Source organism: Salmo salar, chromosome 07 (genome assembly GCF_965601325.2).
Source record: "Salmo salar chromosome 07, fSalSal1, whole genome shotgun sequence".
Classification (NCBI taxonomy): domain Eukaryota; kingdom Metazoa; phylum Chordata; class Actinopteri; order Salmoniformes; family Salmonidae; genus Salmo; species Salmo salar.
The window spans coordinates 67989616-68016554 of NC_138297.1; the positions used below are offsets into that span (position 1 = coordinate 67989616).

Sequence of the window (26939 nt, forward strand, 5' to 3'; positions counted from 1 at the left end):
CCACCCCACAGTGCCTGAGAGCCATAACCAACACTTCCACCCCACAGTGCCTGAGAGTCATAACCAACACTTCCACCCCACAGTTCCTGAGAGCCATAACCAACACTTCCACCCCACAGTGCCTGAGAGCCATAACCAACACTTCCACCCCACAGTGCCTGAGAGCCATAACCAACACTTCCACCCCACAGTGCCTGAGAGCCATAACCAACACTTCCACCCCACAGTGCCTGAGAGCCATAACCAACACTTCCACCCCACAGTGCCTGAGAGCCATAACCAACACCCCCACCCCCACAGTGCCTGAGAGCCATAACCAACACCCCCACCCCACAGTGCCTGAGAGCCATAACCAACACTTCCACCCCACAGTGCCTGAGAGCCATAACCAACACCCCCACCCCACAGTGCCTGAGAGCCATAACCAACACCCCCACCCCACAGTGCCTGAGAGCCATAACCAACACTTCCACCCCACAGTGCCTGAGAGCCATAACCAACACTTCCACCCCACAGTGCCTGAGAGCCATAACCAACACCCCCACCCCACAGTGCCTGAGAGCCATAACCAACACCCCCACCCCACAGTGCCTGAGAGCCATAACCAACACCCCCACCCCACAGTGCCTGAGAGCCATAACCAACACCCCCACCCCACAGTGCCTGAGAGCCATAACCAACACCCCCACCCCACAGTGCCTGAGAGCCATAACCAACACTTCCACCCCACAGTGCCTGAGAGCCATAACCAACACCCCCACCCCACAGTGCCTGAGAGCCATAACCAACACCCCCACCCCACAGTGCCTGAGAGCCATAACCAACACTTCCACCCCACAGTGCCTGAGAGCCATAACCAACACCCCCACCCCACAGTGCCTGAGAGCCATAACCAACACTTCCACCCCACAGTGCCTGAGAGCCATAACCAACACTTCCACCCCACAGTGCCTGAGAGCCATAACCAACACTTCCACCCCACAGTGCCTGAGAGTCATAACCAACACTTCCACCCCACAGTGCCTGAGAGCCATAACCAACACTTCCACCCCACAGTGCCTGAGAGCCATAACCAACACTTCCACCCCACAGTGCCTGAGAGCCATAACCAACACTTCCACCCCACAGTGCCTGAGAGCCATAACCAACACTTCCACCCCACAGTGCCTGAGAGTCATAACCAACACTTCCACCCCACAGTGCCTGAGAGCCATAACCAACACTTCCACCCCACAGTGCCTGAGAGCCATAACCAACACTTCCACCCCACAGTGCCTGAGAGCCATAACCAACACCCCCACCCCACAGTGCCTGAGAGCCATAACCAACACTTCCACCCCACAGTGCCTGAGAGCCATAACCAACACTTCCACCCCACAGTGCCTGAGAGCCATAACCAACACCCCCACCCCACAGTGCCTGAGAGCCATAACCAACACCCCCACCCCACAGTGCCTGAGAGCCATAACCAACACTTCCACCCCACAGTGCCTGAGAGCCATAACCAACACTTCCACCCCACAGTGCCTGAGAGCCATAACCAACACTTCCACCCCACAGTGCCTGAGAGCCATAACCAACACCCCCACCCCACAGTGCCTGAGAGCCATAACCAACACTTCCACCCCACAGTGCCTGAGAGCCATAACCAACACCCCCACCCCACAGTGCCTGAGAGCCATAACCAACACTTCCACCCCACAGTGCCTGAGAGCCATAACCAACACTTCCACCCCACAGTGCCTGAGAGCCATAACCAACACTTCCACCCCACAGTGCCTGAGAGCCATAACCAACACCCCCACCCCACAGTGCCTGAGAGCCATAACCAACACCCCCACCCCACAGTGCCTGAGAGCCATAACCAACACTTCCACCCCACAGTGCCTGAGAGCCATAACCAACACTTCCACCCCACAGTGCCTGAGAGCCATAACCAACACTTCCACCCCACAGTGCCTGAGAGCCATAACCAACACCCCCACCCCACAGTGCCTGAGAGCCATAACCAACACTTCCACCCCACAGTGCCTGAGAGCCATAACCAACACCCCCACCCCACAGTGCCTGAGAGCCATAACCAACACCCCCACCCCACAGTGCCTGAGAGCCATAACCAACACTTCCACCCCACAGTGCCTGAGAGCCATAAAACACACTTCCACCCCACAGTGCCTGAGAGCCATAACCAACACCCCCACCCCACAGTGCCTGAGAGCCATAACCAACACTTCCACCCCACAGTGCCTGAGAGCCATAACCAACACTTCCACCCCACAGTGCCTGAGAGCCATAACCAACACTTCCACCCCACAGTGCCTGAGAGCCATAACCAACACTTCCACCCCACAGTGCCTGAGAGCCATAACCAACACTTCCACCCCACAGTGCCTGAGAGCCATAACCAACACTTCCACCCCACAGTGCCTGAGAGCCATAACCAACACTTCCACCCCACAGTGCCTGAGAGCCATAACCAACACTTCCACCCCACAGTGCCTGAGAGCCATAACCAACACCCCCACCCCACAGTGCCTGAGAGCCATAACCAACACTTCCACCCCACAGTGCCTGAGAGCCATAACCAACACCCCCACCCCACAGTGCCTGAGAGCCATAACCGACACTTCCACCCCACAGTGCCTGAGAGCCATAACCGACACCTCCACCCCACAGTGCCTGAGAGCCATAACCAACACCCCCACCCCACAGTGCCTGAGAGCCATAACCAACACTTCCACCCCACAGTGCCTGAGAGCCATAACCAACACTTCCACCCCACAGTGCCTGAGAGCCATAACCAACACCCCCACCCCACAGTGCCTGAGAGCCATAACCAACACTTCCACCCCACAGTGCCTGAGAGCCATAACCAACACCCCCACCCCACAGTGCCTGAGAGCCATAACCAACACTTCCACCCCACAGTGCCTGAGAGCCATAACCAACACCCCCACCCCACAGTGCCTGAGAGCCATAACCAACACTTCCACCCCACAGTGCCTGAGAGCCATAACCAACACTTCCACCCCACAGTGCCTGAGAGCCATAACCAACACTTCCACCCCACAGTGCCTGAGAGCCATAACCAACACCCCCACCCCACAGTGCCTGAGAGCCATAACCAACACTTCCACCCCACAGTGCCTGAGAGCCATAACCAACACTTCCACCCCACAGTGCCTGAGAGCCATAACCAACACCCCCACCCCACAGTGCCTGAGAGCCATAACCAACACTTCCACCCCACAGTGCCTGAGAGCCATAACCAACACTTCCACCCCACAGTGCCTGAGAGCCATAACCAACACTTCCACCCCACAGTGCCTGAGAGCCATAACCAACACTTCCACCCCACAGTGCCTGAGAGCCATAACCAACACCTCCACCCCACAGTGCCTGAGAGCCATAACCAACACCCCCACCCCACAGTGCCTGAGAGCCATAACCAACACCCCCACCCCACAGTGCCTGAGAGCCATAACCTCTCCAGCGCCCAGCATTTTCCCTGGGCTGTCCCGGGGGAGGGGAGGCGGCCACGCCCTGGGCTGTCCCGGGGGGGAGGGAGCCACGCCCTGGGCTGTCCCGGGGGGGGGGGGGGGGGAGGGAGCCACGCCCTGGGCTGTCCCGGGGGGGGGGGGGGAGTCACGCCCTGGGCTGTCCTCCTCTCCTGGGTCATATTCATTAGGCACCAAACTGGAGAAAATTGATAGAAATTGGGAAGGACTCCGTAAGTTTGTCCAATAAGAAATGCTTCTTTTTCTGTTGCGAAACGTGTGTCCTAATGAATTCAAAAAAATTATTTTACCTTTATTTAACTAGGCAAGTCAGTTAAGAACAAATTCTCAATGACAGCCTAGGAACAGTGGATTAACTGCCTTGTTCAGGGGCAGAACAACAGATTTTTACCTTGTCAGCTCGGGGTTTCGAACTTGCAACCTTTCGGTTACTAGTCCAAAGCTCGCCCCAATAGGAAACAGCTCCCAGCGATCCAGTTTCACTGACATCCTACTGCTGCTACCATCACCCACCTTTGTCTGCCCACTAAACTGGAAGGTCTGGTAGGAAGCCCACTGTAGACTTGGTAAGTGGATTGATCAGTTGAACGATGGGTAGGTAGGTCATGGTGAAATATAACAGATCAAACTGCTTTCCCTCTTCCTTACACAAAGGCCTAGTTCTCACACACACACACATTACACACAACCACGTGACGTATTGCAGATCAGGCATGGTCAGTGGAAAGGCCTTAGCAGCCAGCCAGAGATTTGTAATGATGTAAGTCTGGGTCAAAGGATCGTCATCTAGCCCAGCTCACGTGAGAGGGGTACGTTTCTGTGCTGCTGATAATCTGCCTGTTTCACATCCCTCAATGTTAAGCGTTATGGATCAGGATTAGAGGTGGATGCTGTAGGCCTATTTTAGTTTATTTTTCCATGCAGGTTGCAGTTAACCTTGTTCCTGGATCTGTTTGTGCTGTTTTGCCAACTCTTATGGTTGAAATTAACAAAGGGTTGGCCTGGCAAGACGGCACAAACAGATCCAGGGTCAGGCTGACCAGGACCAGTAAATCTGAATAGTGGGTTATTTTGGCTGGCAATTAGAGGTTCTGGGCCCAGCCCCTGGTCTTCTGCTGTACTGTAGTATCTGGGCCCAGCCCCAAGCAGAGGGACCTAGCCTAATTATAGTGTCATGTTTATTGGACAACCTGTTGATATGACAACTTAACAGAACCATACCAAGACAGTGTTGATGACCAACATAGATAGTATCCTGATACTCTAAGTGTTGATGGTAAGCAGAAAGTGTCAGTTGAGGCAGCTGTAGGGTATAATAGGCTAGCACTGCAGAGATAAGGCTTTGCACCAAATGGCACCCTCTTCCAGGTGTCTAGGTCCAAAAGGTTTCTGAACAGCTTCTACCCCCCAAGCCATAAGACTTCTGAACAGCTAATTAAATGGCTACCCAGACCCCTCTTTTACGCTGCTGCTACTCCCTGTTTATTATCTATGCATAGTCTCTTTACCTCTACCTACATGTACATATTACCTCAATTACCTCAACTAACCAGTGCCCCCACACGTTGACTCTGTACCGGTACCCCCTGTATATAGCCTCACTATTGTTATTTCACTGCTGCTGTTGAATTATTTGTTACTTTTATTTTCTATTTTTTACTTAACACTTAAACTACAAGACCATGGTGCTTGCCTACGGAGCTGTGAGGGGAACGGCACCTCCGTACCTTCAGGGTCTGATCAGGCCCTACACCCAAACAAGGGCACTGCGTTCATCCACCTCTGGCCTGCTGGCCCCCCTACCTCTGAGGAAGCACAGTTCCCGCTCAGCCCAGTCAAAACTGTTCGCTGCTCTGGCACCCCAATGGTGGAACAAGCTCCCTCACGACGCCAGGACAGCGGAGTCAATCACCACCTTCCGGAGACACCTGAAACCCCACCTCTTCAAGGAATACCTGGGATAGGATAAAGTAATCCTTCTAACCCCCCCCTTAAAAGATTTAGATGCACTATTGTAAAGTGGTTGTTCCACTGGATATCATAAGGTGAATGCACCAATTTGTAAGTCGCTCTGGATAAGAGCGTCTGCTAAATGACTTAAATGTAAATGTAAACTCAGGCCCTCGTGATGTAATGGGAGGTAGTAATGTCAGGTTGACAGGCCCTCGTGATGTAATGGGAGGTAGTAATGTCAGGTTGACAGGCCCTCATGATGTAATGGGAGGTATTAATGTCAGGTTGACAGGCCCTCGTGATGTAATGGGAGGTAGTAATGTCAGGTTGACAGGCCCTCGTGATGTAATGGGAGGTAGTAATGTCAGGTTGACAGGCCCTCATGATGTAATGGGAGGTAGTAATGTCAGGTTGACAGGCCCTCATGATGTAATGGGAGGTATTAATGTCAGGTTGACAGGCCCTCGTGATGTAATGGGAGGTAGTAATGTCAGGTTGACAGGCCCTCGTGATGTAATGGGAGGTAGTAATGTCAGGTTGACAGGCCCTCATGATGTAATGGGAGGTAGTAATGTCAGGTTGACAGGCCCTCATGATGTAATGGGAGGTATTAATGTCAGGTTGACAGGCCCTCATGATGTAATGGGAGGTAGTAATGTCAGGTTGACAGGCCCTCGTGATGTAATGGGAGGTATTAATGTCAGGTTGACAGGCCCTCATGATGTAATGGGAGGTATTAATGTCAGGTTGACAGGCCCTCATGATGTAATGGGAGGTATTAATGTCAGGTTGACAGGCCCTCATGATGTAATGGGAGGTATTAATGTCAGGTTGACAGGCCCTCGTGATGTAATGGGAGGTATTAATGTCAGGTTGACAGGCCCTCGTGATGTAATGGGAGGTAGTAATGTCAGGTTGACAGGCCCTCGTGATGTAATGGGAGGTAGTAATGTCAGGTTGACAGGCCCTCGTGATGTAATGGGAGGTAGTAATGTCAGGTTGACAGGCCCTCGTGATGTAATGGGAGGTAGTAATGTCAGGTTGACAGGCCCTCGTGATGTAATGGGAGGTATTAATGTCAGGTTGACAGGCCCTCGTGATGTAATGGGAGGTAGTAATGTCAGGTTGACAGGCCCTCGTGATGTAATGGGAGGTAGTAATGTCAGGTTGACAGGCCCTCGTGATGTAATGGGAGGTAGTAATGTCAGGTTGACAGGCCCTCGTGATGTAATGGGAGGTAGTAATGTCAGGTTGACAGGCCCTCGTGATGTAATGGGAGGTAGTAATGTCAGGTTGACAGGCCCTCATGATGTAATGGGAGGTATTAATGTCAGGTTGACAGGCCCTCGTGATGTAATGGGAGGTAGTAATGTCAGGTTGACAGGCCCTCGTGATGTAATGGGAGGTAGTAATGTCAGGTTGACAGGCCCTCATGATGTAATGGGAGGTAGTAATGTCAGGTTGACAGGCCCTCGTGATGTAATGGGAGGTAGTAATGTCAGGTTGACAGGCCCTCGTGATGTAATGGGAGGTAGTAATGTCAGGTTGACAGGCCCTCATGATGTAATGGGAGGTAGTAATGTCAGGTTGACAGGCCCTCATGATGTAATGGGAGGTAGTAATGTCAGGTTGACAGGCCCTCGTGATGTAATGGGAGGTAGTAATGTCAGGTTGACAGGCCCTCATGATGTAATGGGAGGTAGTAATGTCAGGTTGACAGGATGTAATGGGAGGTTTAGGTGTCTGTTTACAGGCCTTCTACTTGGTGACTTCAAGGTGCAGTCAGTCAATAATGACCTCCATAGAGAATGGATGCTAAGTGTGTTTTATTGATCAGATCTAATAATAACATATGACAGAGAGGCTGTGCCTTGGTACTGTACAGCGTATAGGTCTAATGGGCAGGGAAATGAAGATCAGTCCTGACTGGAAAGGAAGCTTTCATGTCCTGCTTTTCCATAAGCTTCTATGTTTTCCATTCCATCACTTGTTACATGAGGAACAAAGCCATAAGCAATATCCATCTGATGAGGAAGAGATATGGTAAGGAAACAGTTCAAGGGGATTGGAGCAGATTGTTGTAGGGGGCTAAACATCGCTGTAGGAAGCTTGGACGTTGAGCTGACCCTGGGGATTGGATCAGATTGTTGTAGGGGGCTAAACATCGCTGTAGGAAGCTTGGACGTTGAGCTGACCCTGGGGATTGGATCAGATTGTTGTAGGGGGCTAAACATCGCTGTAGGAAGCTTGGACGTTGAGCTGACCCTGGGGATTGGATCAGATTGTTGTAAGGGGCTAAACATCGCTGTAGGAAGCTTGGACGTTGAGCTGACCCTGGGGATTGGAGCAGATTGTTGTAGGGGGCTAAACATCGCTGTAGGAAGCTTGGACGTTGAGCTGACCCTGGGGATTGGATCAGATTGTTGTAAGGGGCTAAACATCGCTGTAGGAAGCTTGGACGTTGAGCTGACCCTGGGGATTGGATCAGATTGTTGTAGGGGGCTAAACATCGCTGTAGGAAGCTTGGACGTTGAGCTGACCCTGGGGATTGGATCAGATTGTTGTAGGGGGCTAAACATCGCTGTAGGGAGCTTGGACGTTGAGCTGACCCTGAGGATTGGATCAGATTGTTGTAGGGGGCTAAACATCGCTGTAGGAAGCTTGGACGTTGAGCTGACCCTGGGGATTGGAGCAGATTGTTGTAGGGGGCTAAACATCGCTGTAGGAAGCTTGGACGTTGAGCTGACCCTGGGGATTGGAGCAGATTGTTGTAGGGGGCTAAACATCGCTGTAGGAAGCTTGGACGTTGAGCTGACCCTGGGGATTGGATCAGATTGTTGTAGGGGGCTAAACATCGCTGTAGGAAGCTTGGACGTTGAGCTGACCCTGGGGATTGGATCAGATTGTTGTAAGGGGCTAAACATCGCTGTAGGAAGCTTGGACGTTGAGCTGACCCTGGGGATTGGAGCAGATTGTTGTAGGGGGCTAAACATCGCTGTAGGAAGCTTGGACGTTGAGCTGACCCTGGGGATTGGAGCAGATTGTTGTAGGGGGCTAAACATCGCTGTAGGAAGCTTGGACGTTGAGCTGACCCTGGGGATTGGAGCAGATTGTTGTAGGGGGCTAAACATCGCTGTAGGAAGCTTGGACGTTGAGCTGACCCTGGGGATTGGAGCAGATTGTTGTAGGGGGCTAAACATCGCTGTAGGGAGCTTGGACGTTGAGCTGACCCTGGGGATTGGAGCAGATTGTTGTAGGGGGCTAAACATCGCTGTAGGAAGCTTGGACGTTGAGCTGACCCTGGGGATTGGAGCAGATTGTTGTAGGGGGCTAAACATCGCTGTAGGAAGCTTGGACGTTGAGCTGACCCTGGGGATTGGATCAGATTGTTGTAGGGGGCTAAACATCGCTGTAGGGAGCTTGGACGTTGAGCTGACCCTGGGGATTGGATCAGATTGTTGTAGGGGGCTAAACATCGCTGTAGGAAGCTTGGACGTTGAGCTGACCCTGGGGATTGGAGCAGATTGTTGTAGGGGGCTAAACATCGCTGTAGGAAGCTTGGACGTTGAGCTGACCCTGGGGATTGGATCAGATTGTTGTAGGGGGCTAAACATCGCTGTAGGAAGCTTGGACATTGAGCTGACCCTGGGGATTGGATCAGATTGTTGTAGGGGGCTAAACATCGCTGTAGGAAGCTTGGACGTTGAGCTGACCCTGGGGATTGGATCAGATTGTTGTAGGGGGCTAAACATCGCTGTAGGAAGCTTGGACGTTGAGCTGACCCTGGGGATTGGATCAGATTGTTGTAGGGGGCTAAACATCGCTGTAGGAAGCTTAGACGTTGAGCTGACCCTGGGGATTGGATCAGATTGTTGTAGGGGGCTAAACATCGCTGTAGGAAGCTTGGACGTTGAGCTGACCCTGGGGATTGGAGCAGATTGTTGTAGGGGGCTAAACATCGCTGTAGGAAGCTTGGACGTTGAGCTGACCCTGGGGATTGGATCAGATTGTTGTAGGGGGCTAAACATCGCTGTAGGATGCTTGGACGTTTTCGCTGACCCTGGGGATTGGAGCAGATTGTTGTAGGGGGCTAAACATCGCTGTAGGAAGCTTGGACGTTGAGCTGACCCTGGGGATTGGAGCAGATTGTTGTAGGGGGCTAAACATCGCTGTAGGAAGCTTGGACGTTGAGCTGACCCTGGGGATTGGAGCAGATTGTTGTAGGGGGCTAAACATCGCTGTAGGGAGCTTGGACGTTGAGCTGACCCTGGGGATTGGATCAGATTGTTGTAGGGGGCTAAACATCGCTGTAGGGAGCTTGGACGTTGAGCTGACCCTGGGGATTGGATCAGATTGTTGTAGGGGGCTAAACATCGCTGTAGGAAGCTTGGACGTTGAGCTGACCCTGGGGATTGGAGCAGATTGTTGTAGGGGGCTAAACATCGCTGTAGGAAGTTTGGACGTTGAGCTGACCCTGGGGATTGGATCAGATTGTTGTAGGGGGCTAAACATCGCTGTAGGAAGCTTAGACGTTGAGCTGACCCTGGGGATTGGATCAGATTGTTGTAGGGGGCTAAACATCGCTGTAGGAAGCTTGGACGTTGAGCTGACCCTGGGGATTGGAGCAGATTGTTGTAGGGGGCTAAACATCGCTGTAGGAAGCTTGGACGTTGAGCTGACCCTGGGGATTGGAGCAGATTGTTGTAGGGGGCTAAACAGCGCTGTAGGAAGCTTGGACGTTGAGCTGACCCTGGGGATTGGAGCAGATTGTTGTAGGGGGCTAAACAGCGCTGTAGGAAGCTTGGACGTTGAGCTGACCCTGGGGATTGGAGCAGATTGTTGTAGGGGGCTAAACAGCGCTGTAGGAAGCTTGGACGTTGAGCTGACCCTGGGGATTGGATCAGATTGTTGTAGGGGGCTAAACATCGCTGTAGGATGCTTGGACGTTTTCGCTGACCCTGGGGATTGGAGCAGATTGTTGTAGGGGGCTAAACATCGCTGTAGGAAGCTTGGATGTTGAGCTGACCCTGGGGATTGGAGCAGATTGTTGTAGGGGGCTAAACATCGCTGTAGGAAGCTTGGACGTTGAGCTGACCCTGGGGATTGGAGCAGATTGTTGTAGGGGGCTAAACATCGCTGTAGGAAGCTTGGACGTTGAGCTGACCCTGGGGATTGGAGCAGATTGTTGTAGGGGGCTAAACATCGCTGTAGGAAGCTTGGACGTTGAGCTGACCCTGGGGATTGGAGCAGATTGTTGTAGGGGGCTAAACATCGCTGTAGGAAGCTTGGACGTTGAGCTGACCCTGGGGATTGGAGCAGATTGTTGTAGGGGGCTAAACATCGCTGTAGGAAGCTTGGACGTTGAGCTGACCCTGGGGATTGGAGCAGATTGTTGTAGGGGGCTAAACATCGCTGTAGGAAGCTTGGACGTTGAGCTGACCCTGGGGATTGGAGCAGATTGTTGTAGGGGGCTAAACATCGCTGTAGGAAGCTTGGACGTTGAACTGACCCTGGGGATTGGATCAGATTGTTGTAGGGGGCTAAACATCGCTGTAGGAAGCTTGGACGTTGAGCTGACCCTGGGGATTGGATCAGATTGTTGTAGGGGGCTAAACATCGCTGTAGGAAGCTTGGACGTTGAGCTGACCCTGGGGATTGGAGCAGATTGTTGTAGGGGGCTAAACATCGCTGTAGGAAGCTTGGACGTTGAGCTGACCCTGGGGATTGGATCAGATTGTTGTAGGGGGCTAAACATCGCTGTAGGAAGCTTGGACGTTGAGCTGACCCTGGGGATTGGAGCAGATTGTTGTAGGGGGCTAAACATCGCTGTAGGAAGCTTGGACGTTGACCTGAGCTGACCCTGTAGACTCCAGCTGCTGCATGTCCAGTAAAATAAGCAGACAGAGTTGGAGGCCCACAGCCTGGCCATCTGCCAACAGATCCACAGATTCATCATAATGTTAAACCATCCATTTGGCAGCGAGTTGAGCTGTGGTTTTCTTCCTTGGAGACAAACTGTTTCTTTGGGTTGCTGTAGTCATTATATCTGCTGTCTGAAAGGTCTCTGACTCACTTCTTCACCTTCCCCCTCTCCTTGCCTAGTTGGCTACAGGACACCAATGCAAATTAAAGTCTGCCTGGAAGTTTATTTATTTTATATATAGTTTTTATTTATTTAACTAGGTAAGTCAGTTAAGAACAAATTCTTATTTCCAATGACTGCCTACAACGGCTGTAATCGCTGCCAAAGGTGCTTCAACAAAGTACTGAGTAAAGGGTCTGAATACTTATGGAAATGTCATATTTCCAGTTTTTTTTTTAAATATAAATTAGCAAAACGTTTTTGCTTTGTCATTATGGGGTATTGTGTGTAGATTGATGAGGGGAAAAAACAATTTCATCAATTTTAGAATAAGGCTGTAACCTAAATGTGGGAAAAGTCAAGAGGACTGAATACTTTCTGAAAGCGCTGTATGTGATACGTCTACCGTTTGTAAAACACAACAAAAAGACTGTGGTCCCGGACAGCACAAAAAAAAGACCCGTGCTTACTGGGGTGTTGCCTACCATGTCGATGTAACCGATGTGAAATGGCTAGCTAGTTACTGGGGTGTAGCCTACCATGTCGATGTAATCGATGTGAAATGGCTAGCTAGTTAGTGGGGTGTAGCCTACCATGTCGGTGTAACCGATGTGAAATGGCTGGCTAGTTAGTGGGGTGTAGCCTACCATGTCGGTGTAACCGATGTGAAATGGCTAGCTAGTTAGTGGGGTGTAGCCTACCATGTCGGTGTAACCGATGTGAAATGGCTAGCTAGTTAGCGGGGTGTAGCCTACAATGTCGATGTAACCGATGTGAAATGGCTAGCTAGTTACTGGGGTGTAGCCTACCATGTCGATGTAACCGATGTGAAATGGCTAGCTAGTTAGTGGGGTGTAGCCTACCATGTCGATGTAACCGATGTGAAATGGCTAGCTAGTTAGTGGGGTGTAGCCTACAATGTCGGTGTAACCGATGTGAAATGGCTAGCTAGTTAGTGGGGTGTAGCCTACCATGTCGGTGTAACCAATGTGAAATGGCTAGCTAGTTAGTGGGGTGTTGCCTACCATGTCGGTGTAACCGATGTGAAATGGCTAGCTAGTTAGTGGGGTGTAGCCTACCATGTCGATGTAACCGATGTGAAATGGCTAGCTAGTTAGTGGGGTGTAGCCTACAATGTCGACGTAACCGATGTGAAATGGCTAGCTAGTTAGTGGGGTGTAGCCTACCATGTCGGTGTAACCGATGTGAAATGGCTAGCTAGTTAGTGGGGTGTAGCCTACCATGTCGATGTAACCGATGTGAAATGGCTAGCTAGTTAGCGGGGTGTAGCCTACCATGTCGATGTAACCGATGTGAAATGGCTAGCTAGTTAGTGGGGTGTAGCCTACCATGTCGATGTAACCGATGTGAAATGGCTAGATAGTTTGTGGGATGTTGTCTACCATGTCGATGTAACCGATGTGAAATGGCTAGCTAGTTAGTGGGGTGTAGGCTACCATGTCGATGTGAAATGGCTAGCTAGTTAGCGGGGTGTAGCCTACCATGTCGATGTAACCGATGTGAAATGGCTAGCTAGTTAGTGGGGTGTAGCCTACCATGTCGGTGTAACCGATGTGAAATGGCTAGCTAGTTAGTGGGGTGTAGCCTACCATGTTGGTGTAACCGATGTGAAATGGCTAGCTAGTTAGTGGGGTGTAGCCTACCATGTCGATGTAACCGATGTGAAATGGCTAGCTAGTTAGTGGGGTGTAGGCTACCATGTCGATGTGAAATGGCTAGCTAGTTAGCGGGGTGTAGCCTACCATGTCGATGTAACCGATGTGAAATGGCTAGCTAGTTAGTGGGGTGTAGGCTACCATGTCGATGTGAAATGGCTAGCTAGTTAGCGGGGTGTAGCCTACCATGTCGATGTAACCGATGTGAAATGGCTGGCTAGTTAGTGGGGTGTAGCCTACCATGTCGGTGTAACCGATGTGAAATGGCTGGCTAGTTAGTGGGGTGTAGCCTACCATGTCGGTGTAACCGATGTGAAATGGCTAGCTAGTTAGTGGGGTGTAGCCTACCATGTCGGTGTAACCGATGTGAAATGGCTGGCTAGTTAGTGGGGTGTAGCCTACCATGTCGGTGTAACCGATGTGAAATGGCTAGCTAGTTAGTGGGGTGTAGCCTACCATGTCGGTGTAACCGATGTGAAATGGCTAGCTAGTTAGTGGGGTGTAGCCTACCATGTCGGTGTAACCGATGTGAAATGGCTAGCTAGTTAGTGGGGTGTAGCCTACCATGTCGGTGTAACCGATGTGAAATGGCTAGCTAGTTAGCGGGGTGTAGCCTACAATGTCGATGTAACCGATGTGAAATGGCTAGCTAGTTACTGGGGTGTAGCCTACAATGTCGATGTAACCGATGTGAAATGGCTAGCTAGTTAGCGGGGTGCGCGTTAATAGCTTTTCAATCGGTGACGTCACTCGCTCTGAGACCTTGAAGTAGTTGTTCCCCTTGCTCTGCAAGGGCCGCGGCTTTTGTGGACGATGCTTCGAAGGTGGCTGTTGTCTGTGTTTAGAGGGTCCCTGGTTCGAGCCCAGGTAGGGGCGAGGAGTGGGACAGAAGCTATACTGCTACATCGGCCCTCAATGGAATGTTATGAATTCCCATTCGTGTGTTACGCCCACCGTCTGTAAAACAGGTCGTTGCATTGGCTTTATTAGTCCTGATTCCTGTGACTAATCAATCTGGCTATTTAAACTCTGAATATCAGCTACCTGACTTTATCAGGAGGAGATATCCTGAGCCTATTTGCCATGTTGTTTACACAGCGGGAAATGCAGAAGTATTTTCTTTTTCGTTATGATCAGCTCGTAAAAAAATTTAAGGATACAAACTTGAAACCACTGATTATAAAAGTTTGTCTCATTACTTTGTCATCCATTTTATCTCCAGCCTGAAGGCTACAGAAAATGCCACATACTCTTTCAACCTTATCCTATATCTGCTACATGATTTATGTTAGATTAGTTTTTGTCGTAATGTTGGTGGAGCGCTGCAGCGACCAATCTCTCCAACAGCACCCTGGAGAGGAGCGCTGGTAATGGACTAGATAAATATTTTGTGTCCCTGCCTTTGACAAAGTGGGCACTTCTTATCACAGGGCGGCATCGGCACTCACCTAAAAAGCCAATATGCCACTGGTTGAGAGAAATTGTCATTGTTTTTGGGCAGAATTATGTGAGGTTTTATGTGTTGTTGGTGGTGCGTCTTGGTCAGTTGAGCTCAGAAAATGTCGCCCTTGTCAATCTGCCTAATCTTGCCTAATGAGAGGTCTAGTCTCACCTCATCCCCATCTCTCTCTCTCTGTCAGAGCTCTTTGTCTCTGTCCCTCAGACCCCAATTCTCCTCAGGGCACTTTATTTATTCCTCTGTTAGTCTCCACCTCTTCAGAGCAGCCAAAAGCTTTTTATTGGTCAGTCAGTCATCACTGGGCTGGTCCTGGCTGAGAGACAGAGGCTCCAGGCAGACAGCCAGGCCATTAGCTCTGCCCAGAGCCGACTACAGATACTGGCCAGCTCTAGAAGCTAAAGAGAGGATGCTGGGTAAAAATATCCTCCTGCTGGAGAAAGGTTGTCTGTGATTGTGATGCGGTATGTTGTCTGAGTTCACCCCTTTTTACTTTCATTGTTAGCTTCTGTCTTGGAGAAAACGAGATGCTTTGGAGGTAACTGGTTTAGTTGTGGGGCAGAGAGTCAGGAACCAATATGCAGTCTTTATGCCATCCTCCACCAAGGCACATGTTGAACATGTCTCTACCCTAACTGGGCATCTGGATGCCTGGGTGAAACGTGTGGAAATGGCCTGGCCTGTGTTGTCTTGTCTTATAGCTGCAGAAAGAAAGACCATAACGACAGGACAACATTTGAGAGGTGTTGCATCATGTATGAACTGAACACTGATTGTCAATACTTTACCCTAGCTATAATACCTCACACAGTAGGCTTTGTCTTCAGATTACTTTCCCTGACATTCATTAGTTCTGAATCTGTATCCAAATAAAAACTACATCTAAATGCTGCCCAATGTATTTTTATTTATTTTCTACCCCTTTTTCTCCCCAATTTCGGGGTATCCAATTGGTAGTTACAGTCTTGTCCCATTGCTGCAACTCCTGTACGGACTCTGGAGAGGTGAAGGTCGAGAGCCATGCGTCCTCCGAAACACGACCCCGCCAAGCCACACTGCTTCTTGACACACAGCTCGCTTAACCCCGAAGCCAGCCGCACCAATGTGTCAGAGGAAACACTGTACACCTGGCGACCGTGCATGCGCTCGGCCCGCCACAAGGAGCATGATGGGACGAGGACATCCCAGGTGGCCAAACTATCCCCTAATCCAGATGACGCTGGGCCAATTGTGCGCCGCCTCATGGGGCTCCCGGTCGTGGTCGGCTGCGACACAGCCTGGAATCGAACCAGGATCTGTAGTGACGCAGCTAGCACTGCTGCTCCCCAGTGTTTTAACGAGGCCTAGTAATCCCATCAGTATCCTCAGGTTTTCCTGGATTAGCCTACGTGACTGAGCTATTCCACTGTACTATCTGGATGGCGTGTTACCGTGGATACAGGGGACTGACTGGAGTTCTAGAACCCTGCTGAGCAACACGTGATTGTGATCATATGCTGGTGGACTGAGAGCTGAGCTGCGTTGTCCTCAGCTAGCCTAGTAAATCTGTCTGGGCCTTAATGACATTAACAGATGTTGTTGTATCTTCATGCTGTTTTGAGCTATTTTAAAACTCATCTGTTTCTCACTGTTTCTCTCACTCTCTCAAACTGTCAGTTCCTTTAAAAATCTAAAGCTCAGAGGCAGGCAGATGCTGAAATGTCAGTCTGAGAAAGAAATGAAGATCTTCTTTCTGGTAATCTTTCCTCTGACAGTCAGGTGAATTAGAAAGTTACTGACACCCTTTCCTGAGTAGAATACCCATTCAACTAAATGTCTTCCTATTCCACTTTCATTTCTCAACAGAGCTCTTTTCATTATGGAATCCCTTTGTGTCTTAATGAGGAAGAGAATGTAGAGATGATGATGATACCTCAACAGAGATACTTAGAACCAGGTCATTACTGTGGATGGGAAAAGAATGACTTAACTTACTAAAGTTGTCAAAGTATATAGTGTAGTTCTTCCATACTAAGAAGGAACGTGTTCCATGAATGGTGAATGGTGTTGCAGGTAGATGACTGGGCTAAAAGGGGATAGTTTTCCAAATGACACACATCCACTGCCAGGCAAGACTTGGCAAGGGGAGACTGTCCCTGTTCACCAGGGCCCGTGTCACAGCTGATGTCTGTCCCTGTTCACCAGGGCCCGTGTCACAGCTGATGTCTGTCCCTGTTCACCAGGGCCCGTGTCACAGCTGATGTCTGTCCCTGTTCACCAGGGCCCGTGTCACAGCTGATGTCTGTCCCTGTTCACCAGGGCCCGTGTCACAGCTGATGTCTGTCCCTGTTCACCAGGGCCCGTGTCACAGCTGATGTCTGTCCCTGTTCACCAGGGCCCGTGTCACAGCTGATGTCTGTCCCTGTTCCTCCCTGTGTATCTTACGTGTTTCTTCACAGCAGCTTGTTGATAGGAGCTGAATGTAGTTAATACTGTCAGTTAAACCAGGGCCTGTTACTGTGTGTGTTTCTCCAGACACATGACTAATGTGTTTTGTCTCTTCCAGGCCTCCTTCCTCACCAAGAAGCTCAACATCACAGGGAAGAGGGTGAACCTGGCCATATGGGTAAGGCCTGCTCTCTCTCAGCGTGTTGGACACTCCTCTGGGTCCCATATGGCATCCTGTTCCCTACATGGTGCACTGCTTTTGACCAGGGCTCATATGGGGAACAGGATGTAGATCCCTTCATCTGCTTTGACTTCCTGTTCCTCCTCGAAGAAATGATATGGTCCTGCAGTGATCTCTCTCTTTCCTGTAACATATGGTCCTGCAGTGATCTCTCTCTGTCCTGTAACATATGGTTCTGCAGTGATCTCTCTCTGTCCTGTAACATATGGTCCTGCAGTGATCTCTCTCTGTCCTGTAACATACGGTCCTGCAGTGATCTCTCTCTGTCCTGTAACATACGGTCCTGCAGTGATCTCTCTCTGTCCTGTAACATATGGTTCTGCAGTGATCTCTCTCTGTCCTGTAACATATGGTCCTGCAGTGATCTCTCTCTGTCCTGTAACATATGGTTCTGCAGTGATCTCTCTCTGTCCTGTAACATATGGTTCTGCAGTGATCTCTCTCTGTCCTGTAACATATGGTTCTGCAGTGATCTCTCTCTGTCCTGTAACATATGGTTCTGCAGTGATCTCTCTCTGTCCTGTAACACATGGTTCTGCAGTGATCTCTCTCTGCCCTGTAACATATGGTCCTGCCTCATTTGATGCAATAGGAACAGGAATTTGGCGTCCATTTTGATTTGAGTCAGTCTGTTGCAGGCAGGGAGAGATGCATAGTTTACATTATTTGGCTGAGTCAGTCTGGCTTGCAGGTGTTTCTTCCTTATTGTGTGTAATGTTGTTCTTGTAGCCAGTCAGTGTCCATGTCAAACAGTGTTTTTCCAGAGGCTTGAACAGTGGACTCTCTCTCTCCACCCCAGGATACAGCAGGTCAGGAGCGGTTCCACGCGTTAGGTCCCATCTACTACAGAGACTCCAATGGAGCGATATTGGTCTATGACATCACAGATGAGGACTCTTTCCAGAAGGTAGCTATGATCTCCTCAGGGAGAACAGCAGGGCTGTGTCCCAAAGGGCACCCTATTCCCTATACAGTGCACTACATTTGACCAGGGCCCATAGGGAAACAGGGTGCTATTAGGAACACAGCCTATGAAGAGAAGAACATCATTTAAAAAATGAGCTACATAGAAATGTCCAGATAAATTACTGAAAATGTTTTCTTTTGATTTACATATTAATATTTAATTTGCATCAGTGTCTCGTGTTCTAATGTTGAAGTTTGTTTTCTTGAACTGTAAATCGATATGAAATGTGAAATGTAATGTTTTTGCTTTGTAGGTGAAAAACTGGGTCAAAGAATTGAGGAAAATGTTGGGGAATGAGATTTGTTTATGTATAGTAGGTAAGTTATTGCAGACCATAGCTAACTTTTCAACACTTCTTTTATTGTTTGTCACATTTCACCCTGTAACTGGATCGATCTTGAAGTGGTGCGGAGAATTTAGTTTAGTTATGGGCCCTGCAATTAAATAGAAATCCGAATAATATCATTACAATGTTGCCAGGATGGAGGGTGTCTAGAATATATTTTGTTTGTCTCGGATATTCTGTTGCCTCCAAATTTCAGTCACATAAGACAGCTGTCAGACAGCTAAATTTGCTTCAAACACATGCCATTGCTCTCTCCCTCTGAAATGCTACAACTAAAGCCTAGAACTTTCAACCCTGACTTTCACAAAGTTCTCTCCAACCAGCAGCTAGGGAACCTTTCAAATGCAGGACGAGTTGCACGGAGGAAATAATTGTTGACATTGTTGTGGTTACATCCTCCTCAATATTTATGTGATGTCTTAACTAGAGCCCTTTAGGTGATATCTTAACTAGAGCCCTTTAGGTGATGTCTTAACTAGAGCCCTTTAGGTGACGTCTTAACTAGAGCCCTTTAGGTGATGTCTTAACTAGAGCCCTTTAGGTGATGTCTTAACTAGAGCCCTTTAGGTGATGTCTTAACTAGAGCCCTTTATGTGATGTCTTAACTAGAGCCCTTTATGTGATGTCTTAACTAGAGCCCTTTATGTGATGTCTTAACGAGAGCCCTTTAGGTGATGTCTTAACTAGAGCCCTTTAGGTGATGTCTTAACGAGAGCCCTTTAGGTGATGTCTTAACTAGAGCCCTTTAGGTGATGTCTTAACTAGAGCCCTTTAGGTGATGTCTTAACGAGAGCCCTTTAGGTGATGTCTTAACTAGAGCCCTTTAGGTGATGTCTTAACTAGAGCCCTTTAGGTGATGTCTTAACTAGAGCCCTTTAGGTGATGTCTTAACTAGAGCCCTTTAGGTGATATCTTAACTAGAGCCCTTTAGGTGATGTCTTAACTAGAGCCCTTTAGGTGATGTCTTACCTAGAGCCCTTTAGGTGATGTCTTAACTAGAGCCCTTTAGGTGATGTCTTAACGAGAGCCCTTTATGTGATGTCTTAACTAGAGCCCTTTAGGTGATGTCTTAACTAGAGCCCTTTAGGTGATGTCTTAACTAGAGCCCTTTAGGTGATGTCTTAACTAGAGCCCTTTAGGTGATGTCTTAACTAGAGCCCTTTAGGTGATGTCTTAACTAGAGCCCTTTAGGTGATGTCTTAACTAGAGCCCTTTATGTGATGTCTTAACGAGAGCCCTTTATGTGATGTCTTAACGAGAGCCCTTTATGTGATGTCTTAACGAGAGCCCAACCCATATTTCTGGGTCCAATACCGATTTTAGGGAGGCAAAAGTCACCGATTTCGATATATTGTTTTTTAGAGGTGGCATGAAAAACACACTTTTTCTCACAAATTGTGTTCTAAAGGTTTAACAGATACTCCAAATGATGAATTCTTAACTAAATATTAAAAATAACGCATAATTTAAGAACATTTTATTTGTTGTTTACAAGATAACCACCAAAAAGCTACTATATCCTAAATAAATATGAAAGTAAATACAAAACCGTTGTTCAGTTTACCTTCTTAGACAAATATTTAAGTTGTACCCATCTATGGCAGTGTATAAGAATACAGAGGTTTCCGCTGAAACACCACAAGCACACTAATGAACAAGAAGGTCTCAAAGTCAATCTGAAACGGCACTGTTCACAACCGAGGCAGTGAGATGCAGTTCGTAATATCACCACTAGATGTCAGGTCATGTAAAACGCTTCATGGTAACCTCCCAATGAGAGCTTGTTATGACAAGCACACGCTAGCTGTTAATTATGAAAAATGTTTTCTTACTGAAACCATCATGTAAATTACACACTTATTCAATACAACATTTATTATTTCAACTAATGGCATGTGCTGATGACCAAAAATGTTCATGCTAGAAAATCCTTGCCACACTGGATTTAGTCACACGTTGTAATTTAACTAGCTGGCTAACTATCTAATCTCATCATGAATGCAAGCACATGGCCTGAATGATAGATCTGCGCCATCTGTCTTGCTTTTTGCAGATTGTATATTTCAGAAAACCGACCTGAAATCCAGTAACATAATGGGGCCAGACAGTAACGGTGTTCTTTTAGTATCAAGGATGATTGGTCACTTTGCCACCAGTCCAGTGTTCACACACAAGTAGCACAGATTGCCGGCTAGCTAGGCTAACTACCGTGCCGCCTAGCTAGGCTAACTACCGTGCCGGCTAGCTAGGCTAACTACCGTGCCGGCTAGCTAGGCTAACTACCGTGCCGGCTAGCTAGGCTAACTACCGTGCCGGCTAGCCTGGCTAACTACCGTGCCGGCTAGCCTGGCTAACTACCGTGCCGGCTAGCCTGGCTAACTACCGTGCCGGCTAGCCTGGCTAACTACCGTGCCGGCTAGCTACAAGCCTAACTAACGTTGAGGAAGTGAAAAATGTGATGAGGACAGGGCTGCTTGCTTGGTGAAGTGTATTTTATTTATTTAATCAAATATGCTGTTGCTGGCTGTGTCAAACTACTCACTGTCAACCCACCGTGGCTACTCTCTCACGTTGTGATGTAGAGCTGAATGATGCTCAGTGAGCTGTCCATAGAGCGCCCTCTTCAGATGGATTTGTTTATTCTATGTATATAATACCTGCGCTTTAGCTGTGGAATAAAGATACAAATATTTTTGTAAAAGGCTAATATCGGCCAAAATATTTTTTTAATTATATTGGTCAATCAATCAAATGTATTTATAAAGCCCTTTTTGCATCAGTCGATGTCACAAAGTGTTGTACAGAAACCCAGCCTAAAACCCCAAACAGCAAGCAATGCAGGTGTAGAAGCACGGTGGCTAGGAAAAACTCCCTAGAAAGGCCGAAACCTAGAGAGGAACCAGGCTATGAGGGGTGGCCAGTCCTCTTCTGGCTGTGCTGGGTGGAGATTATAAACCTAGAGAGGAACCAGGCTATGAGGGGTGGCCAGTCCTCTTCTGGCTGTACCAGGTAGAGATTAGAAACCTAGAGAGGAACCAGGCTATGAGGGGTGGCCTGTCCTCTTCTGGCTGTACCAGGTAGAGATTAGAAACCTAGAGAGGAACCAGGCTCTGAGGGGTGGCCTGTCCTCTTCTGGCTGTACCAGGTAGAGATTAGAAACCTAGAGAGGAACCAGGCTCTGAGGGGTGGCCAGTCCTCTTCTGGCTGTGCTGGGTGGAGATTAGAAACCTAGAGAGGAACCAGGCTCTGAGGGGTGGCCAGTCCTCTTCTGGCTGTACCAGGTAGAGATTATAAACCTAGAGAGGAACCAGGCTCTGAGGGGTGGCCAGTCCTCTTCTGGCTGTACCAGGTGGAGATTAGAAACCTAGAGAGGAACCAGGCTATGAGGGGTGGCCAGTCCTCTTCTGGCTGTGCTGGGTGGAGATTGAACATCTTGGCCATGTACTGTTATAAACGTTTATAGATGACCTGCAGGGTCAGATGATGATGATGATAATAATAAGCACATATTGGTCAACCGATTTATGGGATCTAATCTTAACTCGACTAACTGCTGTAGGAAAGGAAAGTTATTTTAATTGTTTGTTTTCTCACTCAAATTAGGGGGAAAAATGACCATATACTGAACAAAAATATTAACGCAACAATTTCAACGATTTTACTGAGTTACAGTTCATACAAGGAATTCGGTCAATTGAAATAAATGCATTAGGCCCTGATCTATGGATTTCACATGACCGGGCAAGGGTGCAGCCATAGGTTGGCCTGGGAGAGCGTAGGCCCACCCACTTGCGAGCCAGGCCCTATTTTTTCCCACAAAAGGGCTTTATTACAGACAGAAATTATGGTAGAGAAATGAACATTCAATCCCCTGGCAATGGCTTTGGTGCGAATTGCACACTTCCTCAAAACTTGAAACTTCTGTGGCATTGTGTTGTGTGACAACTGCAATTTTTTTTAGTGGCCCTTTATTATCCCCAGCACAAGGTGCACCTGTGTAATGATCATGGTGTTTAATCAGCTTCTTGATATGCCATATCTGTCAGGTGGATGGATTATCTTTGCAAAGGAGAAATGCTCACCAACAGGAATGTAAATACATTTGTGCACAAAATTTGAGACATTTTTCTCAGTATGGAACATTTCTTCGTTCTTTTATTTCAGCTTATGAGACATGGGACCAAGACATGTTGCAATTTATAGTTTTGTTCTATATCTATCTATTATATATATATATTACACACACACACTGAACAAAAATATAAAACTGTGTGTATATGTGGCGTAATTGTGTGTGGTGGTCAATGACTTCTGCATTGTAAATCATGAGTTAAACTAACGCTGTCAAGATAAACATAACTGTTGCAGTCACTCCCCCATCACATGAGAGGGTTCTAACCTCAATGGTCTCTTCCTGGTTAAATAGTGTGCCTTCAGTCTACTAGACGTACAGTTGGTGGTGCTAATGTTAAATATACAGTATGTGATCTCTAAACTAATACATCCTCTTTGTTCTTAGGTAATAAAGTAGATCTGGAGAAGGAGAGACATGTATCAGTTGAAGAGGCAGAAGGGTTTGTTTTATCACTCTTCTCCTGTAACTTTACCATAGAGACCTTGTACAGCAGGGGTGTTCAGTCTTATCAGCTTATGGTGCTGTACTGCTTTTGGAGTACCCTTTCATAACGTTGTCTAAACGTCAAGTCGACAGCCTTCTTTTGTTTGTGAATGTTGATGTAATTAAATGGTCATTGGTCTGAATGTTAACTAAACGTGATTGGTCGGAATATTGATAACTAAACTCTGTCGATTCCTCTCCTCACAGGTATGCAGAGTCAGTGGGGGCGAAACACTATCACACATCAGCCAAATTAAACAAGGGAATAGAAGAACTGTTCCTTGACCTGTGTAAAAGTAAACAGCCATTCTCACATGTTATGGAATAGTGATGATGAATGTAATGGCTCAGGTTGAGGCAAAAAGAAAATACTTGAAACGATTATATTATGATGGACCAACTGGTAGGACTTTGATTTCTGTTGGTAGTACTTCTGAATTTTGTAGATTGGACTTAAAGCTTTTGTTTGTAGAATGTTTGGCTTTTCTTGGTTGTAGGACTTTCAGCTTTTGTTGGTAGGACTTTGTCTCCCACAGTACTGACTCTCCCTTTTGTTGACAGGAATGATGGAGACGGCCCAAGCAGAGGAGAGGGCGAAGGGTAACGGAGCCAGCCAGTCAACGACATCACGAAGGGGGGTACAGATCGTGGACGATGACCCTCAAGCCGCCACGGCCGCAGGGGGCTGCTGCTCATCCGCTTAACCCCCACCCCCCACGTCCCAACTTACCCCCCACGTCCCAACTTACCCCATCCTCCCCCTTTCCCCCCCTTAAGCAACCAGGACTGTTGCCTCTGCCCTCAGCCTCCCCTCTCATCTCCCTCCTTATGACATGAAGACTGCTGTTCTCCCTCTGAGTCATCATACACTTTACTCACTACACTTCTCCCTCTATGGAACAATGTGCTGGCTTATATACTATTCTTTATACTGTAATATTCATTCATTGGCACCCCCTCCTGACCCATCCATATGAGACTGACGACACCCCCTCCTGACCCATCCATATGAGACTGACGACACCCCCTCCTGACCCATCCGTATGAGACTGACGACACCCCCTCCTGACCCATCCGTATGAGACTGACGACACCCCCTCCTGACCCATCCATATGAGACTGACGACACCCCCTCCTGACCCATCCGTATGAGACCTCTGAGTGATGAAGAGGTGAAGAGAACATGATAGGAAGGAATCTGCCTCTGTCTTTCTACAACCTAGCAGATGGACTTCTAACACACTAGTGTGAAATACACACTCACACACTGTTGTGAAATACACACACACACACACTGTCCCCACCTCTCTCAAATGAACACAAACCAACAGACCGTACTAAATTAGAAATCATAAAGACTCATTCCCCAGATATGTAGGCCTTTTTTGGGGGGCGAGGATAATGTGCATGATGGAGTCATCCGTCTCTGAAGGCTTCATTTTGTTTCACTTTAGAGAAAGAAGAAAAAACCCTGATCTTTATTGTTGATAAACTGAAGTACATGTTGTATGGAAATGTGTCCAGGCCCTTGGTACTGCTTCTTCTTCTGTGGTGGTGAAGTGGTGAAAGCCCTCTGATTCTGTCATCCAGCTCTTTTCTTGGCCTGTGTTCATAAAGCTTCTCGGTAGGAGTCCCACCCGTCTCTGTAACCTTATTGATTTAAGTTCTAAAAGACTGAACTGATCCTAGATCAGCGTTTCTGCTCTGAGACCCTTTATGAATACAGGCATTGTGCTTTTTCAATAACAAAAAAAAAAATGGCAGATCTCGATCTTTCTCTCTGATTTAAAACGCAGATTTTTTGCACTGACCCGTCACTATCAATGCTTTTGTTATACTACGTTTTCTTCCTGTTTGCCGAGTTGCTCTGTGAAAAATGTAAATGACAAAAAAAATACATTGTTAAAAAAAAAAACCAAAAAACGTATGAAGAGTATGAATAACGTTGGATGTTTTATCTGCTTTTTACAAGCTTTGGGGAAACGATACGCAGGTGTAGAAAAGTGTACAATAGTCTTGTTAATGATTGTAAAATGAAATAACAATTGTGGATGAAAGCACACTTTCTGGAATTGTAATTTTTTAACTGCTAGTGTCGTGTTTTGTAATAGAACAATTATAACTATTTACAACGCATAGGTGTCAAATACATTGTCATTCTTTTTAATGAAACAATTGAAGCTTCACTACACATCCTCCAACCGTTTTGAACTTAGACTCAAACATATTCAGAATACATAGTGTTAGGTAGTCACGTACTGCTTCTGATTGGAGGAGAACATGTTCTACTGCTTCTGATTGGAGGAGGACATGTTCTAAAAGTGTAACTTCCTGAGACGATACCAACGGACTGTGATCACCAACACCATGTATAGAAGTTCTTCTGGCGCCGGCTAAACCAAGAGGAGACCTACAGGGAGGGAGACTTCATTCCAGATCTCATGTTATTTAATGACATGTCTGGTGGATTTCTGCAGGGAAACAGGGAGAGATTCATGATTGGTCTCTACTCTACAGACCTGGGTTCAAAGACTATTCAACAATGTTTGTTTGAGCCAGATAGGCAGGGTTTTCACTTTTAGTTCAACGCTCAGTCACAGCTAAAGTATTGGTAATGATATGGAACAGTGTTGGTAATGATATGGAATAGTGTTTGAACCCAGATGTGCTACTCTGCCCTGGTTTATTCTGCACCAGGATGAAAAGCATTTCATTTGCTGACTGGTTAAACCCAGTCACTACAGCCTCCGGCCTACATAAGACGTAACCATATGGTGACCAGGTAGACCTATATACTGTGTCCACACCGTGATAAAGAGAGATTCCCCTACACCAGGGCTCTCCAACCCTGTTCCTGGAGATCTACTATCCTGTAGGTTCTCTCTCCAACCCTGTTCCTGGAGATCTACTATCCTGTAGGTTCTCTCTCCAACCCTGTTCCTGGAGATCTACTATCCTGTAGGTTCTCTCTCCAACCCTGTTCCTGGAGATCTACTATCCTGTAGGTTCTCTCTCCAACCCTGTTCCTGGAGATCTACTATCCTGTAGGTTCTCTCTCCAACCCTGTTCCTGGAGATCTACTATCCTGTAGGTTCTCTCTCCAACCCTGTTCCTGGAGATCTACCATCCTGTAGGTTCTCTCTCCAACCCTGTTCCTGGAGATCTACCGTCCTGTAGGTTTTCTCTCCAACCCTGTTCCTGGAGATCTACCGTCCTGTAGGTTTTCTATCCAACCCTGTTCCTGGAGATCTACTGTCCTGTAGGTTTTCTCTCCAACCCTGTTCCTGGAGATCTACCGTCCTGTAGGTTTTCTCTCCAACCCTGTTCCTGGAGATCTACTGTCCTGTAGGTTTTCACTCCAACCCTGTTCCTGGAGAGTTACGGTCCTGCAGGTTTTCGCTCCAACCCTAATCTAGCGCACCTGATTCTAATAATTAGCTGGTTGATGAACTGAATCGGGTTAGTTACAACTGGGGTTGAAAGGAAAACCTACAGGAGGGTAGCACTCCAGGAACATGGTTGGGCAGCCCTGCCCTACACATTTGAAGCAGTCTTCATGGTTTGGGTTGTTATAGAGGCTGGCAGCATGTAAATGATGTGAGGGTATTTGGTGTCTTTGGTCTTTCACTACTGTTGATGTGGCTCTAAACACCAG

General features: G+C 47.9%; 1 protein-coding gene across 1 annotated transcript in view; it reads left to right on the plus strand.

The window, feature by feature from the left end:
* The window catches only part of LOC106598368 (ras-related protein Rab-21), a 36244-nt gene extending 10824 nt beyond the window's left edge, over positions 1-25420 (plus strand). The window contains exons 2-7 of the mRNA XM_045722411.2: positions 17231-17290; positions 18153-18260; positions 18574-18637; positions 23186-23240; positions 23492-23580; positions 23846-25420. Of these exons, the coding sequence (XP_045578367.1) occupies positions 17231-17290; positions 18153-18260; positions 18574-18637; positions 23186-23240; positions 23492-23580; positions 23846-23988 (519 nt within the window). The 3' untranslated portion in view covers positions 23989-25420. The remainder of the gene's footprint in view (positions 1-17230; positions 17291-18152; positions 18261-18573; positions 18638-23185; positions 23241-23491; positions 23581-23845) is intronic.
* The last annotated feature ends 1519 nt before the right edge of the window (positions 25421-26939 follow it).